This window comes from Engystomops pustulosus, chromosome 8, assembly GCF_040894005.1.
Source record: "Engystomops pustulosus chromosome 8, aEngPut4.maternal, whole genome shotgun sequence".
Lineage (NCBI taxonomy): Eukaryota > Metazoa > Chordata > Amphibia > Anura > Leptodactylidae > Engystomops > Engystomops pustulosus.
The window spans coordinates 44,990,580-45,008,383 of record NC_092418.1 but is presented as its reverse complement, the minus strand read 5'-3'; the positions used below and the strand labels follow the sequence as shown (position 1 = coordinate 45,008,383).

Below are 17,804 nucleotides of genomic sequence, written 5' to 3'. Positions count from 1 at the left end.
TAGTATACAGCCAGCCCAGCCTGCCCCCAGTAGTATACAGCCAGCCCAGCCTGCCCCCAGTAGTATACAGCCAGCCCAGCCTGCCCCCAGTAGTATATAGCCAGCCCAGCCTGTCCCCACTAGTATATAGCCAGCCCAGCCTGTCCCCACTAGTATACAGCCTGCCCCCACTAGTATACAGCCAGCCCAGCCTGCCCCCACTAGTATACAGCCAGCCCAGCCTGCCCCCAGTAGTATATAGCCAGCCCAGCCTGTCCCCAGTAGTATATAACCAGCCCAGCCTGCCCCCACTAGTATACAGCCAGCCCAGTCTGCCCCCATAGGAGCAGCTTTTATTTTTTGGAGCAGTATCAATCAATACAACAATTCTCTTGTCGCAACTCCAACGATGCACTACTACGCCCCTTAAGGTGCACAGTTTTCTAAAGTGTCAAAATGCAACCGCAACATAAAAGATACATGTACAAGCGCTGAAGACCCTTTTTAGTACAAACTTAGGCAAAAAACTAGCGCAGTTTTACTAGATTGGGGGAGAAAGGTTGGATTCTGCAATACCCTGTCATGAATCATTGTTATACAAGAGCTTGTATTTTTTCATTTGTGTCATGTATTTTATTTGAATTATCTGAACTGTCAGAACCTTGTATTCATAAGCCAATATATGTGTGTGTAGAAATATGTAATTATTGTACGTTTCTGTTTACTAATGGTATGAGTTTGGCAGGGCAAAGAAGAAGAGGCAGATGATAAACAGATAGGTGTGACCAATAGCAGAATGGCACAGCTGGGGGTGGACTGCGTGGATCTTATTTAAAGTCAGGACTTGTGTGAGGAAAGACATTTCACAATTTTAGGACCTAAATCCAGAGCTTCCACCATGGTCAGCTTTACAGAAAAAGAGAAAAAGGACATTGAAGCAATCTGGAGCCACGTAGACCACAAGAGAAATGGAAAAGAAGCTCTTGTCAGGTAAATAATGAAGCACAGAAATACATGGGTATCCTTATATCTCATATGTAAAGGTGTGTATTAGAGATGAGCGAACACTAAAATGCTCGGGTACTCGTTATTCGAGACGAACTTTTCCCGATGCTCGAGTGCTCGTCTCGAATAACGAACCCCATTGAAGTCAATGGGAGACTCGAGCATTTTTCAAGGGGACCAAGGCTCTGCACAGGGAAGCTTGGCCAAACACCTGGGAACCTCAGAAAAGGATGGAAACACCACGGAAATGGACAGGAAACAGCAGGGGCAGCATGCATGGATGCCTCTGAGGCTGCTTAAACGCACCATTATGCCAAAATTATGGGCAACAGCATGGCCATGACAGAGTGACAGAATGAAGCTAGATAGTATCTAAAACATGCAATAATTGACCCTGACACTATAGGGGACGGCATGCAGAGGCAGCGGCAGCAGGCTAGAGAGTGTCATGGCGACATACCCTAAATGGACTCAGGCTTCAAACCAATGGGTGGCAGAGAGGAACCAAAGGAGGTGAGCAAGAAGTGCTCAAATAATATCGGTACATGATAAAAGTTTGCCAGTATATTTTGTGGATTACACAGCAGGGTGGCGACAAAGTTAACATGGAAGCCATGAAAACAACCCAAAATTCTGCCTGACACAGCTCGTTTGATAAGGGGACCATGTATGGAGGCAGTGAACTAGTAGTAGATTAAAGGTGCTGCAGTTAAAACTATGTTAGTTGGATCTTGGCATGGAGCTGGCGCTCCGCTGCCAGACGAGCTTTCGCCAATCCAAGCCCCTGTCTCTAGGCTACTCCCCAAACAGCACTTTTGTATAAGATCAAGTGTAGTAGCGTTCTTATAAGTTTAGGATATGCCGGGTGAGGGGAATGTAAACAGATGCGCAAGAAGCGCATGATGCGCATGGAGCTGGCGCTCCGCTGCCAGGCGAGCTTTCGCAAATCCAAGCCCCTGTCTCTAGGCTACTCCCCAAACAGCACTTTTGTATAAGATCAAGTGTAGTAGCGTTCTTATAAGTTTAGGATATGCCGGGTGAGGGGAATGTAAACAGATGCGCAAGAAGCGCATGATGCGCATGGAGCTGGCGCTCCGCTGCCAGGCGAGCTTTCGCAAATCCAAGCCCCTGTCTCTAGGCTACTCCCCAAACAGCACTTTTGTATAAGATCAAGTGTAGTAGCGTTCTTATAAGTTTAGGATATGGCGGGTGAGGGGAATGTAAACAGATGCGCAAGAAGCGCTGAAATAATATCCCTAAATGGTAAAAGTTTTCCAGTATATTTTGTGGCTTACACAGCAGGGTGGCGACAAAGTTAACAACTTTGATGTGGAATGCCCTGTAATAGCTCTTGGGCGGTGTGCCTTTTATCGCCTAGGCTCAGCAGTTTCAGCACCGCCTGCTGTCGCTTAGCGACGGCACTGCTGCTGTGCCTAGAGCTACCGACTGATGGCGCCATGCCCACGGATGGTAATTCGGAGGAGGAGGAGGTGGAGGAGGGGTGGGAGGAGGTATAGTAGGCCTTTGAGACCTGGACCGAGGTAGGCCCCGCAATTCTCTGCGTCGGCAGTATATGACCAGCCCCAGGGTCAGACTCGGTCCCAGCCTGCACCAAGTTAAGTGTAGTAGCGTTCTTATAAGTTTGGGATATGGCGGGTTAGGGGAATGTAAACAGATGCGCAAGAAGCGCATGATGCGCATGGAGCTGGCGTTCCGCTGCCAGGCGAGCTTTCGCCAATCCAAGCCCCTGTCTCTAGGCTACTCCCCAAACAGCACTTCTAAGAACCTTTTGTATAAGATCAAGTGTAGTAGCGTTCTTATAAGTTTAGGATATGCCGGGTGAGGGGAATGTAAACAGATGCGCAAGAAGCGCTGAAATAATATCCCTAAATGGTAAAAGTTTGCCAGTATATTTTGTGGATAACACAGCAGGGTGGCGACAAAGTTAACAACTTTGATGTGGAATCCATGAAAACAACCCAAATTTCTGCCTGACACACCTCGTTTGATAAAGGGACGATGTATGGAGGCAGCTATATGGACGACTTTTGGAGGTAGCAATGGAGACAACGTGTGGAGGCTGCTATGGAGACAATTTAATTTGGATAGTGCCTGTATGTGGCAGTCCCAAAAACCCGCTCGGACAAGACGCTAGCGGCAGGGCAGGCAAGAACCTCCAAGGCGTACAGCGCCAGTTCGTGCCACATGTCCAGCTTTGAAACCCAGTAGTTGTAGGGAGCTGTGTGATCATTTAGGACGATGGTATGGTCAGCTACGTACTCCCTCACCATCTTTCTGTAAAGATCAGCCCTACTCTGCCGAGACTGGGGACAGGTGACAGTGTCTTGCTGGGGTGACATAAAGCTGGCAAAAGCCTTGTAAAGCGTACCCTTGCCAGTGCTGGACAAGCTGCCTGCTCGCCTACTCTCCCTCGCTACTTGTCCCGCAGAACTACGCACTCTGCCGCTAGCGCTGTCAGAAGGGAAATACTGTTTCAGCTTGTGCACCAGGGCCTGCTGGTATTCATGCATTCTCACACTCCTTTCCTCTGCAGGGATGAGAGTGGCAAGATTTTGCTTGTACCGTGGGTCCTGGAGTGTGAACACCCAGTAATCGGTGCTGGAATAAATTCTTTGAACGCGAGGGTCACGGGATAGGCAGCCTAGCATGAAATCTGCCATATGCGCCAGAGTACCAACGCGTAAGAATTCACTCCCCTCACTGGCCTGACTGTCCATTTCCTCCTCCTCCAACTCCTCCAACTCCTCTTCTTCTGCCCATACACGCTGAACAGTGAAGGACTCAACAATGGTCCCCTCTTGTGTCTCGCCAACATTCTCCTCCTCTTCCTCCTCATCCTCCTCCACCTCCACCTCCTCCGATATGCGCTGAGAAACAGACCTCAGGGTGCTTTGGCTATCAACAAGGGAATATTCTTCCCCCGTCTCTTGTGACGAGCGCAAAGCTTCCGACTTCATGCTGACCAGAGAGTTTTTCAACAGGCCAAGCAGCGGGATGGTGAGGCTGATGATGGCGGCATCGCCACTGACCATCTGTGTTGACTCCTCAAAGTTACTCAGCACCTGACAGATATCAGACATCCACGTCCACTCCTCATTGTAGACTTGAGGAAGCTGACTGACCTGACTACCAGTTCTGGTGGAAGTTGACATCTGGCAGTCTACAATCGCTCTGCGCTGCTGGTAAACTCTGGATAACATGGTCAGTGTTGAATTCCACCTCGTGGGCACGTCGCACAACAGTCGGTGAGCGGGCAGTTGGAGGCGGCGCTGCGCTGCCCTGAGAGTGGCAGCATCTGGGCTGGACTTCCTGAAATGCGCACAGATGCGGCGCACCTTCGTGAGCAAATCAGACAGATTGGGGTATGTCTTGAGGAAACGCTGCACTATCAGATTTAACACATGGGCCAGGCATGGCACATGTGTCAGTCTGCCGAGTTGCAGAGCCGCCACCAGGTTACGGCCGTTGTCACACACAACCATTCCCGGCTTGAGGTTCAGCGGTGCCAGCCACAGATCAGTCTGCGCCGTGATGCCCTGTAATAGCTCTTGGGCGGTGTGCCTTTTGTCGCCTGGGCTCAGCAGTTTGAGCACCGCCTGCTGTCGCTTAGCGACGGCACTGCTGCTGTGCCTAGAGCTACCGACTGATGGCGCCGTGCCCACGGATGGTAGTTCGGAGGAGGAGGTGGAGGAGGGGTGGGAGGAGGAGGAGGCATAGTAGGCCTGAAACACCTGGACCGAGGTAGGCCCCGCAATCCTCGGCGTCGGCAGTATATGAGCAGCCCCAGGGTCAGTCTCGGTCCCAGCCTCCACCAAGTTAACCCAATGTGCCGTCAGCGATATATAGTGGCCCTGCCCGGCAGCACTCGTCCACGTGTCCGTGGTCAGGTGGACCTTGTCAGAAACGGCGTTGGTCAGGGCACGGATGATGTTGTCTGACACGTGCTGGTGCAGGGCTGGGACGGCACATCGGGAAAAGTAGTGGCGGCTGGGGACCGAATACCGAGGGGCGGCCGCCGCCATGAGGTTGCGAAAGGCCTCGGTCTCTACTAGCCTATAGGGCAGCATCTCCAGGCTAAGCAATCTGGAGATGTGCACATTAAGGGCTTGGGCGTGCGGGTGGGTTGCACTATATTTGCGTTTCCGCTCCAGCGTCTGGGGTATGGAGAGCTGAACGCTGGTGGATGCTGTGGAGGATCGTGGAGGCGACGATGGGGTTTTTGGGCCAGGGTCCTGGGCAGGGGGCTGACTAGCAGCTGACACAGGGGAAGGAGCAGTGGTGTGCACGGCCGGAGGTGAACGGGCTTGTTGCCACTGAGTGGGGTGCTTAGCATTCATATGCCTGCGCATACTGGTGGTAGTTAAGCTAGTAGTGGTGGAACCCCTGCTGAGCCTGGTTTGGCAAATGTTGCACACCACAGTCCGTCGGTCATCCGGTGTTTCCTTAAAGAACCTCCACACTTCTGAAGATCTAGCCCTCGCCGCAAGAGCCCTCACCACGGGAGCTTCACTAGTTGACAGTGGCGCTGATGCACCAGCTCTGGCCCTGCCTCTCCGTCTGGCCCCACCACTGCCTCATCCAACCTGTTCAGGTCGAGGACTCTCCTCCGTCTCAGAAGCACTGTGTTCACCCGGCCTCTCAACCCAGCTTGGGTCTGTCACCTCATCATCCTCCGATCCCTCAGTCTGCTCCCCCCTCGGACTTCCTGCCCTGACAACAACTTCCCCACTGTCTGACAACCGTGTCTCCTCATCGTCGGACACCTCTTTACACACTTCCACTACGTCAAGAAGGTCATCATCACCCACAGACTGTGACTGGTGGAAAACCTGGGCATCGGAAAATTGCTCAGCAGCAACCGGACAAGTGGTTTGTGACTGTGGGAAGGGTCCAGAAAACAGTTCCTCAGAGTATGCCGGTTCAAATGGCAAATTTTCCTGGGAGGGGGCAGACTGGGGGGGAGGAGGCTGAGGTGCAGGAGCTGGAGGAGTGGGGATTTCGGTGACATGGGTGGACTGCGTGGAAGACTGACTGGTGGTGGACAAATTGCTCGAAGCATTGTCAGCAATCCACGACATCACCTGTTCGCACTGTTCTGGCCTCAACAGTGCTCTACCACGAGTCCCAGTAACTTCAGACATGAACCTAGGGAGTGTAGCTCTGCGGCGTTCCCCTGCTCCCTCATCAGCAGGTGGTGTCTCACCCCGCCCAGGACCACGGCCTCTGACCCCTGCAGTAGTTGGACGCCCACGTCCCCGCCCTCGTCCTCTACCCCTAGCCCTGGGGTTAAACATTTTTAAAATGAGAGTTATAACTTTTTTTTTTTTTTTACTTTTTTTTGTTTTTTTTGTGTTTTTTTGTGTTTTTTGTTTTTTTTTGTGTTTTTTTTTTTTTTTTGAGTTTTTAGAACCAAACAATCCTATCCTATTGCTATGGCTATTTTCTAGCCAAGTATCAAAGGAAGCACACTACTATGCCAGATGAGATGACACTGAGTTATTGCCTAATAGAAATCCAACCCCTACTGAATTTTGCCACTTCAGCCTTTGCTATGGATATGTGCGCCACTAAGCGCAGAACACAGCGGTCGCAAGTCTCACTACAAATTGCTCAGAATTGGCAAGTACATGCACTGCAGAAACTAAAGCCACCAGCAGATCAACCAGAAATCAAATATATAGAACGCTACTGTAGGCTTCAAGAAGCTGTTTGTATTCTCCTATGGCTATTTTCTAGCCAAGTATCAAAGGAAGCACACTACTATGCCAGATGAGATGACACTGAGTTAGTGCCTAATAGAAATCCAACCCCTACTGAATTTTCCCACTTCAGCCTTTGCTATGGATATGTGCGCCACTAAGCGCAGAACACAGCGGTCGCAAGTCTCACTACAAATTGCTCAGAATTGGCAAGTACATGCACTGCAGAAACTAAAGCCACCAGCAGATCAACCAGAAATCAAATATATAGAACGCTACTGTAGGCTTCAAGAAGCTGTTTGTATTCTCCTATGGCTATTTTCTAGCCAAGTATCAAAGGAAGCACACTACTATGCCAGATGAGATGACACTGAGTTAGTGCCTAATAGAAATCCAACCCCTACTGAATTTTCCCACTTCAGCCTTTGCTATGGATATGTGCGCCACTAAGCGCAGAACACAGCGGTCGCAAGTCTCACTACAAATTGCTCAGAATTGGCAAGTACATGCACTGCAGAAACTAAAGCCACCAGCAGATCAACCAGAAATCAAATATATAGAACGCTACTGTAGGCTTCAAGAAGCTGTTTGTATTCTCCTATGGCTATTTTCTAGCCAAGTATCAAAGGAAGCACACTACTATGCCAGATGAGATGACACTGAGTTAGTGCCTAATAGAAATCCAACCCCTACTGAATTTTCCCACTTCAGCCTTTGCTATGGATATGTGCGCCACTAAGCGCAGAACACAGCGGTCGCAAGTCTCACTACAAATTGCTCAGAATTGGCAAGTACATGCACTGCAGAAACTAAAGCCACCAGCAGATCAACCAGAAATCAAATATATAGAACGCTACTGTAGGCTTCAAGAAGCTGTTTGTATTCTCCTATGGCTATTTTCTAGCCAAGTATCAAAGGAAGCACACTACTATGCCAGATGAGATGACACTGAGTTAGTGCCTAATAGAAATCCAACCCCTACTGAATTTTCCCACTTCAGCCTTTGCTATGGATATGTGCGCCACTAAGCGCAGAACACAGCGGTCGCAAGTCTCACTACAAATTGCTCAGAATTGGCAAGTACATGCACTGCAGAAACTAAAGCCACCAGCAGATCAACCAGAAATCAAATATATAGAACGCTACTGTAGGCTTCAAGAAGCTGTTTGTATTCTCCTATGGCTATTTTCTAGCCAAGTATCAAAGGAAGCACACTACTATGCCAGATGAGATGACACTGAGTTAGTGCCTAATAGAAATCCAACCCCTACTGAATTTTCCCACTTCAGCCTTTGCTATGGATATGTGCGCCACTAAGCGCAGAACACAGCGGTCGCAAGTCTCACTACAAATTGCTCAGAATTGGCAAGTACATGCACTGCAGAAACTAAAGCCACCAGCAGATCAACCAGAAATCAAATATATAGAACGCTACTGTAGGCTTCAAGAAGCTGTTTGTATTCTCCTATGGCTATTTTCTAGCCAAGTATCAAAGGAAGCACACTACTATGCCAGATGAGATGACACTGAGTTAGTGCCTAATAGAAATCCAACCCCTACTGAATTTTCCCACTTCAGCCTTTGCTATGGATATGTGCGCCACTAAGCGCAGAACACAGCGGTCGCAAGTCTCACTACAAATTGCTCAGAATTGGCAAGTACATGCACTGCAGAAACTAAAGCCACCAGCAGATCAACCAGAAATCAAATATATAGAACGCTACTGTAGGCTTCAAGAAGCTGTTTGTATTCTCCTATGGCTATTTTCTAGCCAAGTATCAAAGGAAGCACACTACTATGCCAGATGAGATGACACTGAGTTATTGCCTAATAGAAATCCAACCCCTACTGAATTTTCCCACTTCGGTCTTTGCTATGGATATGTGTGCCACTAAGAGCTAAACACAACGGTAGCAAGTCCCCCTGCTAATTCCTCACAAAATGGTAAAAGATGCAAATTAAAATAAAAAAAGTAGAACGTTATTGTAGCCCTAAGAAGGGCTGTTGGGTTCTTTGAGAATCACTCCTGCCTAACAGTAAGCTAATAGAACACCCTAACGCTTTCCCTGACCAGCAGCAGCTCTCTCCCTAGCGGCATCCAGAGACAGAATGATCCGAGCAGCGCGGCCAGCGGCTAGTCTATCCCAGGGTCACCTGATCTGGCCAGCCAACCACTGCTATCGACGTGTAAGGGTACCACGTCATGCTGGGTGGAGTGCAGAGTCTCCTGGCTTGTGATTGGCTCTGTTTCTGGCCGCCAAAAAGCAAAACGGCGGGAGCTGCCATTTTCTCGAGCGGGCGAAGTATTCGTCCGAGTAACGAGCAGTTTCGAGTACCCTAATGCTCGACCGAGCATCAAGCTCGGACGAGCATGTTCGCTCATCTCTAGTGTGTATGTATGTATGTCCGCTAGAGGAATCTGCACCATTATGTTTACAATCACCCAATTTTCCATAGTCTCATGTAACTCAGGGAACATCATAGGCTAGATTTTAAATCACCCCATGCTTTTCAAAAGACACTTCTTAACAACCATATACAGGAGCCATTGTCTGCTGGTGCTGTGGCAGTTAGAAGCTGAGCTGTGATTGGTAAACATCTTACCACAGGTCATTAATATGAGCTCTGATTGGTTACTATAGGCCAGTGATGGCGAACCTTTTATAGACCGAGTGCCCAAACTACAACCAAAACCCACTTATTTACCCTGATGTGCCATTTTAAGCAGTAACTTATTGCTACCTGTTCTTCCACTTCTTTAATTGTATCGGCCGCCTGAGGCCACCAATACAGTTGAAAGAAGGTGGGCAAATTCTAACTTTCACTATAGCTTCTCTCCAGGGTCCACTATAGCTTCTTATCTTTGGACCTCCAAAGATAATGCAGTTCTTTCAACGCCTTCTCAATTTTCAAGCAGTTCCAAACAGCCAATGAAGTGTTGCTGTAAAATATTGCCTAGGACTGCAGGAAGATTTAATGGATTTGTTCCTGCTTGGTGAACTCAGTCCTGGGCTGATGGCCTGAGTGCCCACAGAAAGGGCTCTGAGTGCCACCTCTGGCACTAGTGCCATAGGTTCGCCATCACTGCTATAGGCTATGAGCATAATACAGCTTATGTGTGAGGCAAGATGGATAGGGATAGAGAGAGTGAGTGACAAACAGAGAAGAATCCAAATCTGTTTTCAAAGTTGTTAAATGGATAACAATGCTTCCTTTTGCTACCTTGAAAGGCAGCCCCTTTATCACCAAGTATGACCTACAAGAAGTCTAATAACATGATGTGGGATTAAGCCAAACCAGTATATCTATTCCAGAAGGAACAGACTCCCAGGGAGTAAGAGTTCTCCTTATGGAGAGCTTGCCACTTTATAGGCGTGTGGAGACTTAAAGCCACTAGATGTTAAGGGGGCTGCCTTTCAAGATGGCAAAAGAAGGCATTGTTTTCCATTTAACACCTTGAAAAATGTAATTGCATTCTTCCCAGAATTCCCTAGTGAAGCATCTATGGCTTTAAGTCTTCACACGTCTATAAGGCGGCCTTAATTGTCAAGCTCTCCATAAGGAGAACTCTTACCTGCTGACCCTGATTGATATAGAGACAGGCAGCGAGAGCGAGACAGGGAGAGATAGATAGATAAAAAATATTTGTTTACCAATTGTATTTTTATAGCTAGGAGCAGTTATTTACTATCCCGGGCAAAGCTGGGATATACGGCTAGTAGAATATAAATGCTAGTTATTCTGCCGCACTATCCTACTTCTCATCCTGTCTGAGACTCTGCTCACACACCAAAGGCTGCAGGTGTGTACTTGTACAAAAATGTTAAATTCCTTGCCAATAGTCAATAGAGAAGAGAGTGACACCTCCTAACTGGCACAAAGATGAATAATTTTGCTCAATAGTATAGATGTGGTTTTTACTTTGTATCTGTAGAATTCATTTAAAAAATGCATAAAATGTACATTACACAACATACAATATTGTACCTTGTTACATCAAAGATAAAAAATCAAAGCACTTTCAACCTAGTGGCTTTTATGTTATCTACTTTAGATGATGGCAGTTTCTATATTATAACCAGGCTGTAGGTCAGCTAAGTCCATGATGTGTGCTTCTAATTAATCTCATTTGCCAAGTGGATGCCCAAACATTCAGTTTGTCCAAGTCACCCTGCAGCCTATGAACATCCTCCATAGACTGTATTACACAACACAGTTTGGTGTCATCTGCAAAAATAGACACTACCTCTTTATCATTAATAAATACATTAAATAATAGTGGGCAAAGTCCAGAACCCTGGGGTACACCACTCATAACTGGTGACCATTCTGAGTAGGAATCATTGACCACAACTCTCTGGATACGATCCTTCAGACAGTTTTCAATCCAATTGCAAATGATTCCAACCAAACCAATAGACCTTATTTTACCCATCAGGCGTCTATGAGGCACAGTGTAAAATGCCTTTACAAGCTCCAAGAACACAAAAATATCCACAGCAGCTCCTCCATCCAGGCACCTGCTCACCTCTTCATAGAAGCAGATCAGGCTAGTCTGACAACTTTTATTAGTAAACCCATGCTGGCTGTCACTTATTATTCTATTCGATGTCACATACTCCAGTATGTAGTCTTTTAGTAACCCTTCCAATATTTCCCCCACAATTGCAGCTAAGCTTACGGGTCTGTAATTGTCTGGCAAAGTTCCAGAGCCTTTTTTTAATATTGGCACCACATTTGCCTTGCACCAGTCATTTGGCACCATATTAGTCACTAGGGAATCTCTAAAGATTTTAGACAATGGCACAGCAATAACAGAACTGAGTTCTTTAAGAACTCTGGGGTGTAACCCATCTGGTGACTGGAGTGTAACCCATCTGGTCCAGGAGCCTTGTACACATTTATGTTATTGAGCGTAGATTGGATCATGTCTACATTCAGCCAGTCTAGTATATTACAGGATGCATGACCCGCACTGGCACCACCCACGTCAGAAGTTCTTTCTTCTATTGTATAAGCGTAGCTAAAAAAACATTTAGTATCTCTGCCCATCTTGGTCTCTAGTCACCAAAGCCCCATTTTCTGAGTATAGGGGTCCAACCTGCTCTGACTCATTTTTTTTTCGCATTGATATATGTTTTGCTATTTTTGGCTACTTGTCTTTCATTTTGTAATTTAGCTGATTTTATTTCCTTCATACAGAACTTAGTAAGTAAATAGCAATTATTGAAAGCCTCAGGTGACCCGTCAGATTTATATTTTTGAATACCCTCTTTTTATAATTTATTGCCCTTTTAACTGTAGCTATAAGCCACGCAGGGTGTAATCTAGTCTGTCTATACTTGTTACCTGTAGGAATAAATTTCTAAGTATAATGACCTAGTATCGAATTCCCATTCAACATTAATATCATTGTCACGGGTGCTCCCGCAACCCACGTCTCACGTCGCAGGCTCACCCGTGATACTCCGTGTGCCCCAGTGCCCGCTGCACTTACCTCTTCCTGTTCCTGACTCCCGTCTGGCGGCTGTGCATGCACATTCCCGCCTTCTAGGGCGCGAGGGCCGGCTTCAGAAGATTTAAAGGGCCAGCGCACCGCTGATTAGTACTATCCCTTTTCAGGAAATGGTTAAAAGCCGGCATTCCCTGCTGGATCTACGTGCTATATGCCTAAGAGAAAGTTCACTCCTTTGCCTTGTGCCTGTGATTTGATTCCTCGTTGTGACTTGTTCCCGTTTATGCTCTGCGTCTGGCCCAGAACTTCTGCCGCCTGTCTAGACCTTCTGCCTGTCCCTGACCTTGAACTTGCCTTCTGACTCTGTACTTCGCCTTGGCTGCACTGTATTTTAAAACTTTTATGTAAGAATAAAAAGAACCTGAATCTTACCTTGGAGTCTAGCACTGAATCCCGGGGTGACAATACTTTCAGGCGTGATAGCGCGAACCAGGAACCACATCGGCAGCGGACCCCATATTATTTACCCAAACTTTCTTTACAAGTTGAGCCAAATGCACAACCCAAATAGGTGAGCGTACACTTTTTTAAACATTTGGAATTTTATATTTTATAGATGAGTCTACACATGATAGCACTTGTTTCCCCTTCTAGCACCCTTTGAACACCCCGCTTATGTGATGCATCTAGCCATGTCTTTCTAACCCTTTAGTTTCTTCCTTGTTCTCCTCCCCCAATCCTAGTTTAAATACCACAGTTTAAAAATCCATAGTTTTAATGCCACTCCATTTAGGTTCAAGTTATCTGCGGAAAACAGCTTGTACCCCAACAAAAGTCAGCCCAGTGCTCTAGGAACCCAAATCCCTGTGCTCTATACCATGATCTGAGCCACGCCGCTGTCTTCTCTGTGTAGCATATGGCACAGGTATTATTCCTTATACTACCTTGATTGTCCTTTCCTAATCTTTAGTCCCTCCCAGTAATTTATCCACCCTTTCCACCACATGGCGAACCCTACAGCGCAACATTTCCAGCCAGTCCAGCCTTATCAAGTATCTCATCTGAGCTATGTGAAATGGTGGTTGTGGAATGCTGAATCCAATGATTAATAATATAACGTTATGTAACAAGCATAAGAGCATATAAATCTGATTGTACAGTGATTCCATTATTTTGCACACACCCCCCTCGCCATCTACATTGTGAAATCTGAGAAGCAGTGAGTCCATAGGTAAGTTAGCTTCCCAATTAGCACGAAAAGGTTCAAATTTCAGAAAGCTTGTGACTGGTCGCATTGCTACAAACGAATGCCACAAGCCTGCACTTGCCAGGGAGCATTTCGGGCATGCAATCAATCTATCTGCAATCTGTGAAGGTTGAACCTGTAATAGGCATGATGGAGGATTCGGAAAAAAATTTTCTTCTCTATTTCCCACTTAACACACACTTCTGGACTTGAGCTCACCCTTTCATTATCCCATCGTACACCTACGTCTCCGGAAACTTGTGTGCTCAACATCTTCCTATTTTCTGCAGTGTCCCCTTTGAGGAGTTGTTTCTTAATATTAGAATATAATATGGAAATAGAGTGTGTGCTTTGTGGGATGCCCAATACAGTCATGTCAACTTCCTTAGTTATATCTGCTACCTATTTCCTAAAGGAGATCCGGTAGCTGGTGGTATATAAATGGTATACAGCCCTTCAGTGAGTATTTATGCTGTCATTCTAGTTCTGTGAGTCAACGCGATCCCTTTTCGTATACTTAATCGCCCACTGTCTTGATTCTCCTTCTACGGGCGGTATAGTGCGCTGTCAATGCCTGGACTCTATATGAGTTAATATTGTTTCCTGGCCTCCATGTCATATATAATGTATTATAAAGTTCAGAATATGTGTATAATGAGTATTACAGGCTGTCTTTAACTCTTTTTTTTTTCTGACTAGGCTTCTCCTCAACCAACGTTCAACCCCAAGTTGCTTTAATAGCCTTGGCAGCTTCGACTCTGTTGATGATATCAGCAGCGATCCCAAGGTTGCAGCTCATGGTGAAAAGATCTTGCAATCTATTGGAGCAGCCATGAAACACTTAGATAATCTGGATGCGCACTTTGCTGAACATCACCAGCATTTAGCCTCAAAGTTGCATGTGGATCTGGAAAACTTTGTGGTAATTATTGCAAATATTTGCACTTTTTTTATATCCAGATGAACAAAACATCTATTCTAGCATATCTTTCTGTATTTTAACTATAAAATTAGGTTAGAAGTGCTTTGGGTGGTGTCATCAGAGTGTCTCCAGGCTCCAGCTATTGCACGGCCCTCCCCCTCTGAGGCACTTGCTCTCAGTTAGGCCTCATGCACACGACCATGTTCTCGCCAGAGCCGGGCATAGCACACCACAGAGTGCAGAAGAGGAGGATTGAGCATTCCTTATGCCTCATGGTTCCCCATATAGACATGTGCATGAAGTTTTTTACTGATACTGCTGCTGTAAGATTTCCAGCAGAAGGAGGAAGGAGGACGGGGAGAAGGCCCCCCTAAAGCACATGCTTTATTTGAATAGAAATATTTCATTTTTTATTTTAAAATAAAGGAGCAGACGTCTTAATATCAATATTGTTTAAATGATACTGCTGGTATCTACCCAGCAGCATTAATGGAAGAAACCTGCTGATTCCGTTTAAAGGAATCTGTCACCACATTTCTTTGCAAAATGTACCAAATGCCACCCTTCTTCTAGCTAAAAATTGTTTCCCTTACATCGCCCCAAAAAATCAATTTTGTTATCTTACCTTGCATCAGCAGTGAGTCAGAGGGTGCGTGTACAGAAGCTCCTCCCCATGCCTTCTCACCATTCAGCACTTCATGCCATGTGACATGATGATGTCATCAAAGGCCCTTTTAACCAATAACATTTACAAAGTCTAAATCATGTATGTATCCAAAGAAACAACAGCATGCCTCCAGGACTTCTGCTCCTCCCAATCCTCCATGGTGGCATATTGTGATTTCATGTTATCAGATACATACATGGGGTAGATTTAAATTACATCAAATGCCCCACTAATTATATTTTTTATATTTCCTTCAGAATTAAACACTTTAGTTCCATCTTTATATACAGCACTACAAATTTTGTATACAGTACCAACATACCTACATTTATGTATTTCCCCATTCTTATGTTAAACAGCACTCCCCATGAGAAATAATATATTTTGTACAGCTGTAATTTAAACAATATTGAAGTATTCCGGACCTCATTAGTAAACCATGTAAATCCCCCCCCCCCCCCCGAGTCAGTAACCCATTAGGCAGGGACCCCCTTAGTAATCCATCAGGCAGTGTCCCCCCTTTATAATCCATTAGGAAGGAACCCTCTCTTAGCAATCCATTAGGCAGGACACCCCCTTAGTAATTCATTAGGCTGACCCCCTTTAGTAATCCAGCACACAGAGTCCCCTCTGTGTGCTGGACCCCTCCATTAGGCTGGGTCCTCTCCTTAGTAATCCATTAGGCAAGGCTCCCTTCCTTGGTAATCCATTAGGCAAGGCTCCCCTCCTTAGTAATCCTTTAGGCAGGGCTTTCCTCCTTAGTAATCCATTAGGCAGGGTACCCCTTTAGTAACCCAAAAGACAGGCTCCCCACCCCTAAGTAATTCATTAAGAAGGGCCCCTATAGTTATCCATCATTTTCTGACAGGATGAAAATAATTTTACTCCAGCAGGTGCAGTGGAAGCCCTGTTGTGTGCTTTAGCCAATTTGCATTTACAAACAATCATCTCATTTGTGTTGTCAAACTACTAAATACTGACATTTATGCTAATCATGTACCATATTTGTTCTTTTTACAGCGTTTTGGGGACGTATTAAAAATAGTCATTGCTCGGACTTTCCATAAAGAATACACCCCTGAAGTTGGAGCGACCTTTGAGAAGGCGTTCAGTGCTATGAAAGATGCTTTTAGTAAGGCTGTCACAAAATGAACATTGCTACAACTTTAAAAGAGTCTCAAGTTACAAAATCACATAAAAGAAAGAGATATTCAATATGTAAATTTTTAGATGTAGCTACTGAAATTGGCTTCTAATAAAATCTGAATTCCTCCCATACTATGTGACTGTGTTCATTTGAAAGTGTTCTACTGTCTGTAAATGTTGTGTTTCTCTATACCTGAAATATGACTGCTTGTAACAGGGGTTCAAAGGCCGTGGCCCGACAAAGCCTCAGGTTGTGTCCCCACCGCAAAGCTGGGGCGAAGGGTAGGCAAACGACTAAGGCTCCAGCATCGCCTTCCACTCTACGCGTGCTGTCCCAGCCCTTCATAGTGATCGCTGATCACTGGATACAAGTTATGATACTACCGCAGGCTGCGTCCATTGCCCGAACCTGGCGCTGACATCCTTGCTTAGCCGATGGCACTTAGCAACGACGTCTGGGTGACTTATGGGGCATGTGTAGGAGCTACTATATACTTCTGGGGCATGTGTGGGGCTACCTATATACTACTGGGGCATGTGTGGTGTTTACTCTATACTACTGGGGCATGTGTGGGTCCTACCTATATATTGCTGGGGCATGTGTGGCGGCTACTATATTCTGCTGGGGTATGTGTGGGAGCTACCCATATACTGCTGGGGCATGTGTGGGGGCTATTATATACTACTAGAGCATGTGTGGGCCCTACCTCTACACTGCTGGGGCATGTGTGGGGGCTACAATATACTGCTGGGGCATGTGTGGGGCTACTTTATACTCCCGGGAAATGTGTGTGGGCTACCTATATAATGCTAGGTATGTGTGGGGGGCAACCTATGTGTGGGGCTACCAATGTACTGCTTGGAGATGTGTGGGGGCTACCTATATACTGCTGGGGCATATGAGGGGGCTACTGTATACTGCTGGAGCATGTGTGGGCTGGGACATATTCTGGGTGGGACTATTTTTGAGGAGGGGGACTCATCCTGTGGGGGGAATCTGTGGGAGGATGGAGTACTAGACCATGGAGGGGGCTTGCTTTGTGAGACCTCAGGGAGTTTGCAGTGTGAGAAGGGGGTGCAGACATGGAGGGGGCTGTCTGAGTGAGGAGAGAGACCAGACCTGGCGGGAAGGCTAGCTGTGGAGGGGGAGGGCAGTATTATAATAGTTATTTTTCTGTACATTATAGTACAATTATAGTAGTTATATTCCTGTACATAGGGGGCAGTATTATAGTAGTTATATTCTTGTACATAGGGGCAGTATTATACTAGTTATATACTTGTACATAATGGGCAGTATTATAGTAGGTTTTATTCTTGTACATAGGGGGGCAGTATTATAGTAGTTATATTTTTGTACATAGGGGGCAGTATTATAGTAGTTATATTCTTGTACATAGGGGGCAGTATTATAGTAGTTATATTCTTGTACATAGGGGGCAGTATTATAGTAGTTATATTCTTGTACATAGGGGGCAGTATTATAGTAGTTATATTCTTGTACATAGGGGGCAGCATTATAGTAGTTATATTCTTGTACATAGGGGGCAGTATTATAGTAGTTATATTCTTGTACATAGGGGCAGTATTATAGTAGTTATATTCTTGTACATAGGGGCAGTATTATAGTAGTTATATTCTTGTACATAGGGGCAGTATTATAG

The 17,804-nt window shown here is 46.0% G+C and overlaps 1 protein-coding gene across 1 annotated transcript; it reads left to right on the top strand.

Annotated features, from left to right (window-relative positions):
- The first annotated feature begins 811 nt into the window (after positions 1-811).
- On the top strand, positions 812-16,272 carry LOC140076207 (hemoglobin subunit beta-2-like). Its single transcript, XM_072122720.1, has 3 exons — positions 812-969; positions 14,105-14,327; positions 16,015-16,272. The coding sequence occupies exons 1-3, from the start codon at positions 878-880 to the stop codon at positions 16,144-16,146; spliced, it is 447 nt and encodes a 148-aa protein (XP_071978821.1). The 5' UTR covers positions 812-877; the 3' UTR covers positions 16,147-16,272.
- The last annotated feature ends 1,532 nt before the right edge of the window (positions 16,273-17,804 follow it).

What these genes read in the sequence shown, in the direction of transcription:
- LOC140076207 (XM_072122720.1), top strand. Translation starts at nt 878, where the DNA reads ATGGTCAGCTTTACAGAAAAAGAGAAAAAGGACATTGAAGCAATCTGG. An exon ending in GGAAAAGAAGCTCTTGTCAG is followed by an intron (nt 970 to 14,104) that starts GTAAATAATGAA and finishes TTTTCTGACTAG; the next exon opens with GCTTCTCCTCAACCAACGTT. An exon ending in TGGATCTGGAAAACTTTGTG is followed by an intron (nt 14,328 to 16,014) that starts GTAATTATTGCA and finishes TTCTTTTTACAG; the next exon opens with CGTTTTGGGGACGTATTAAA.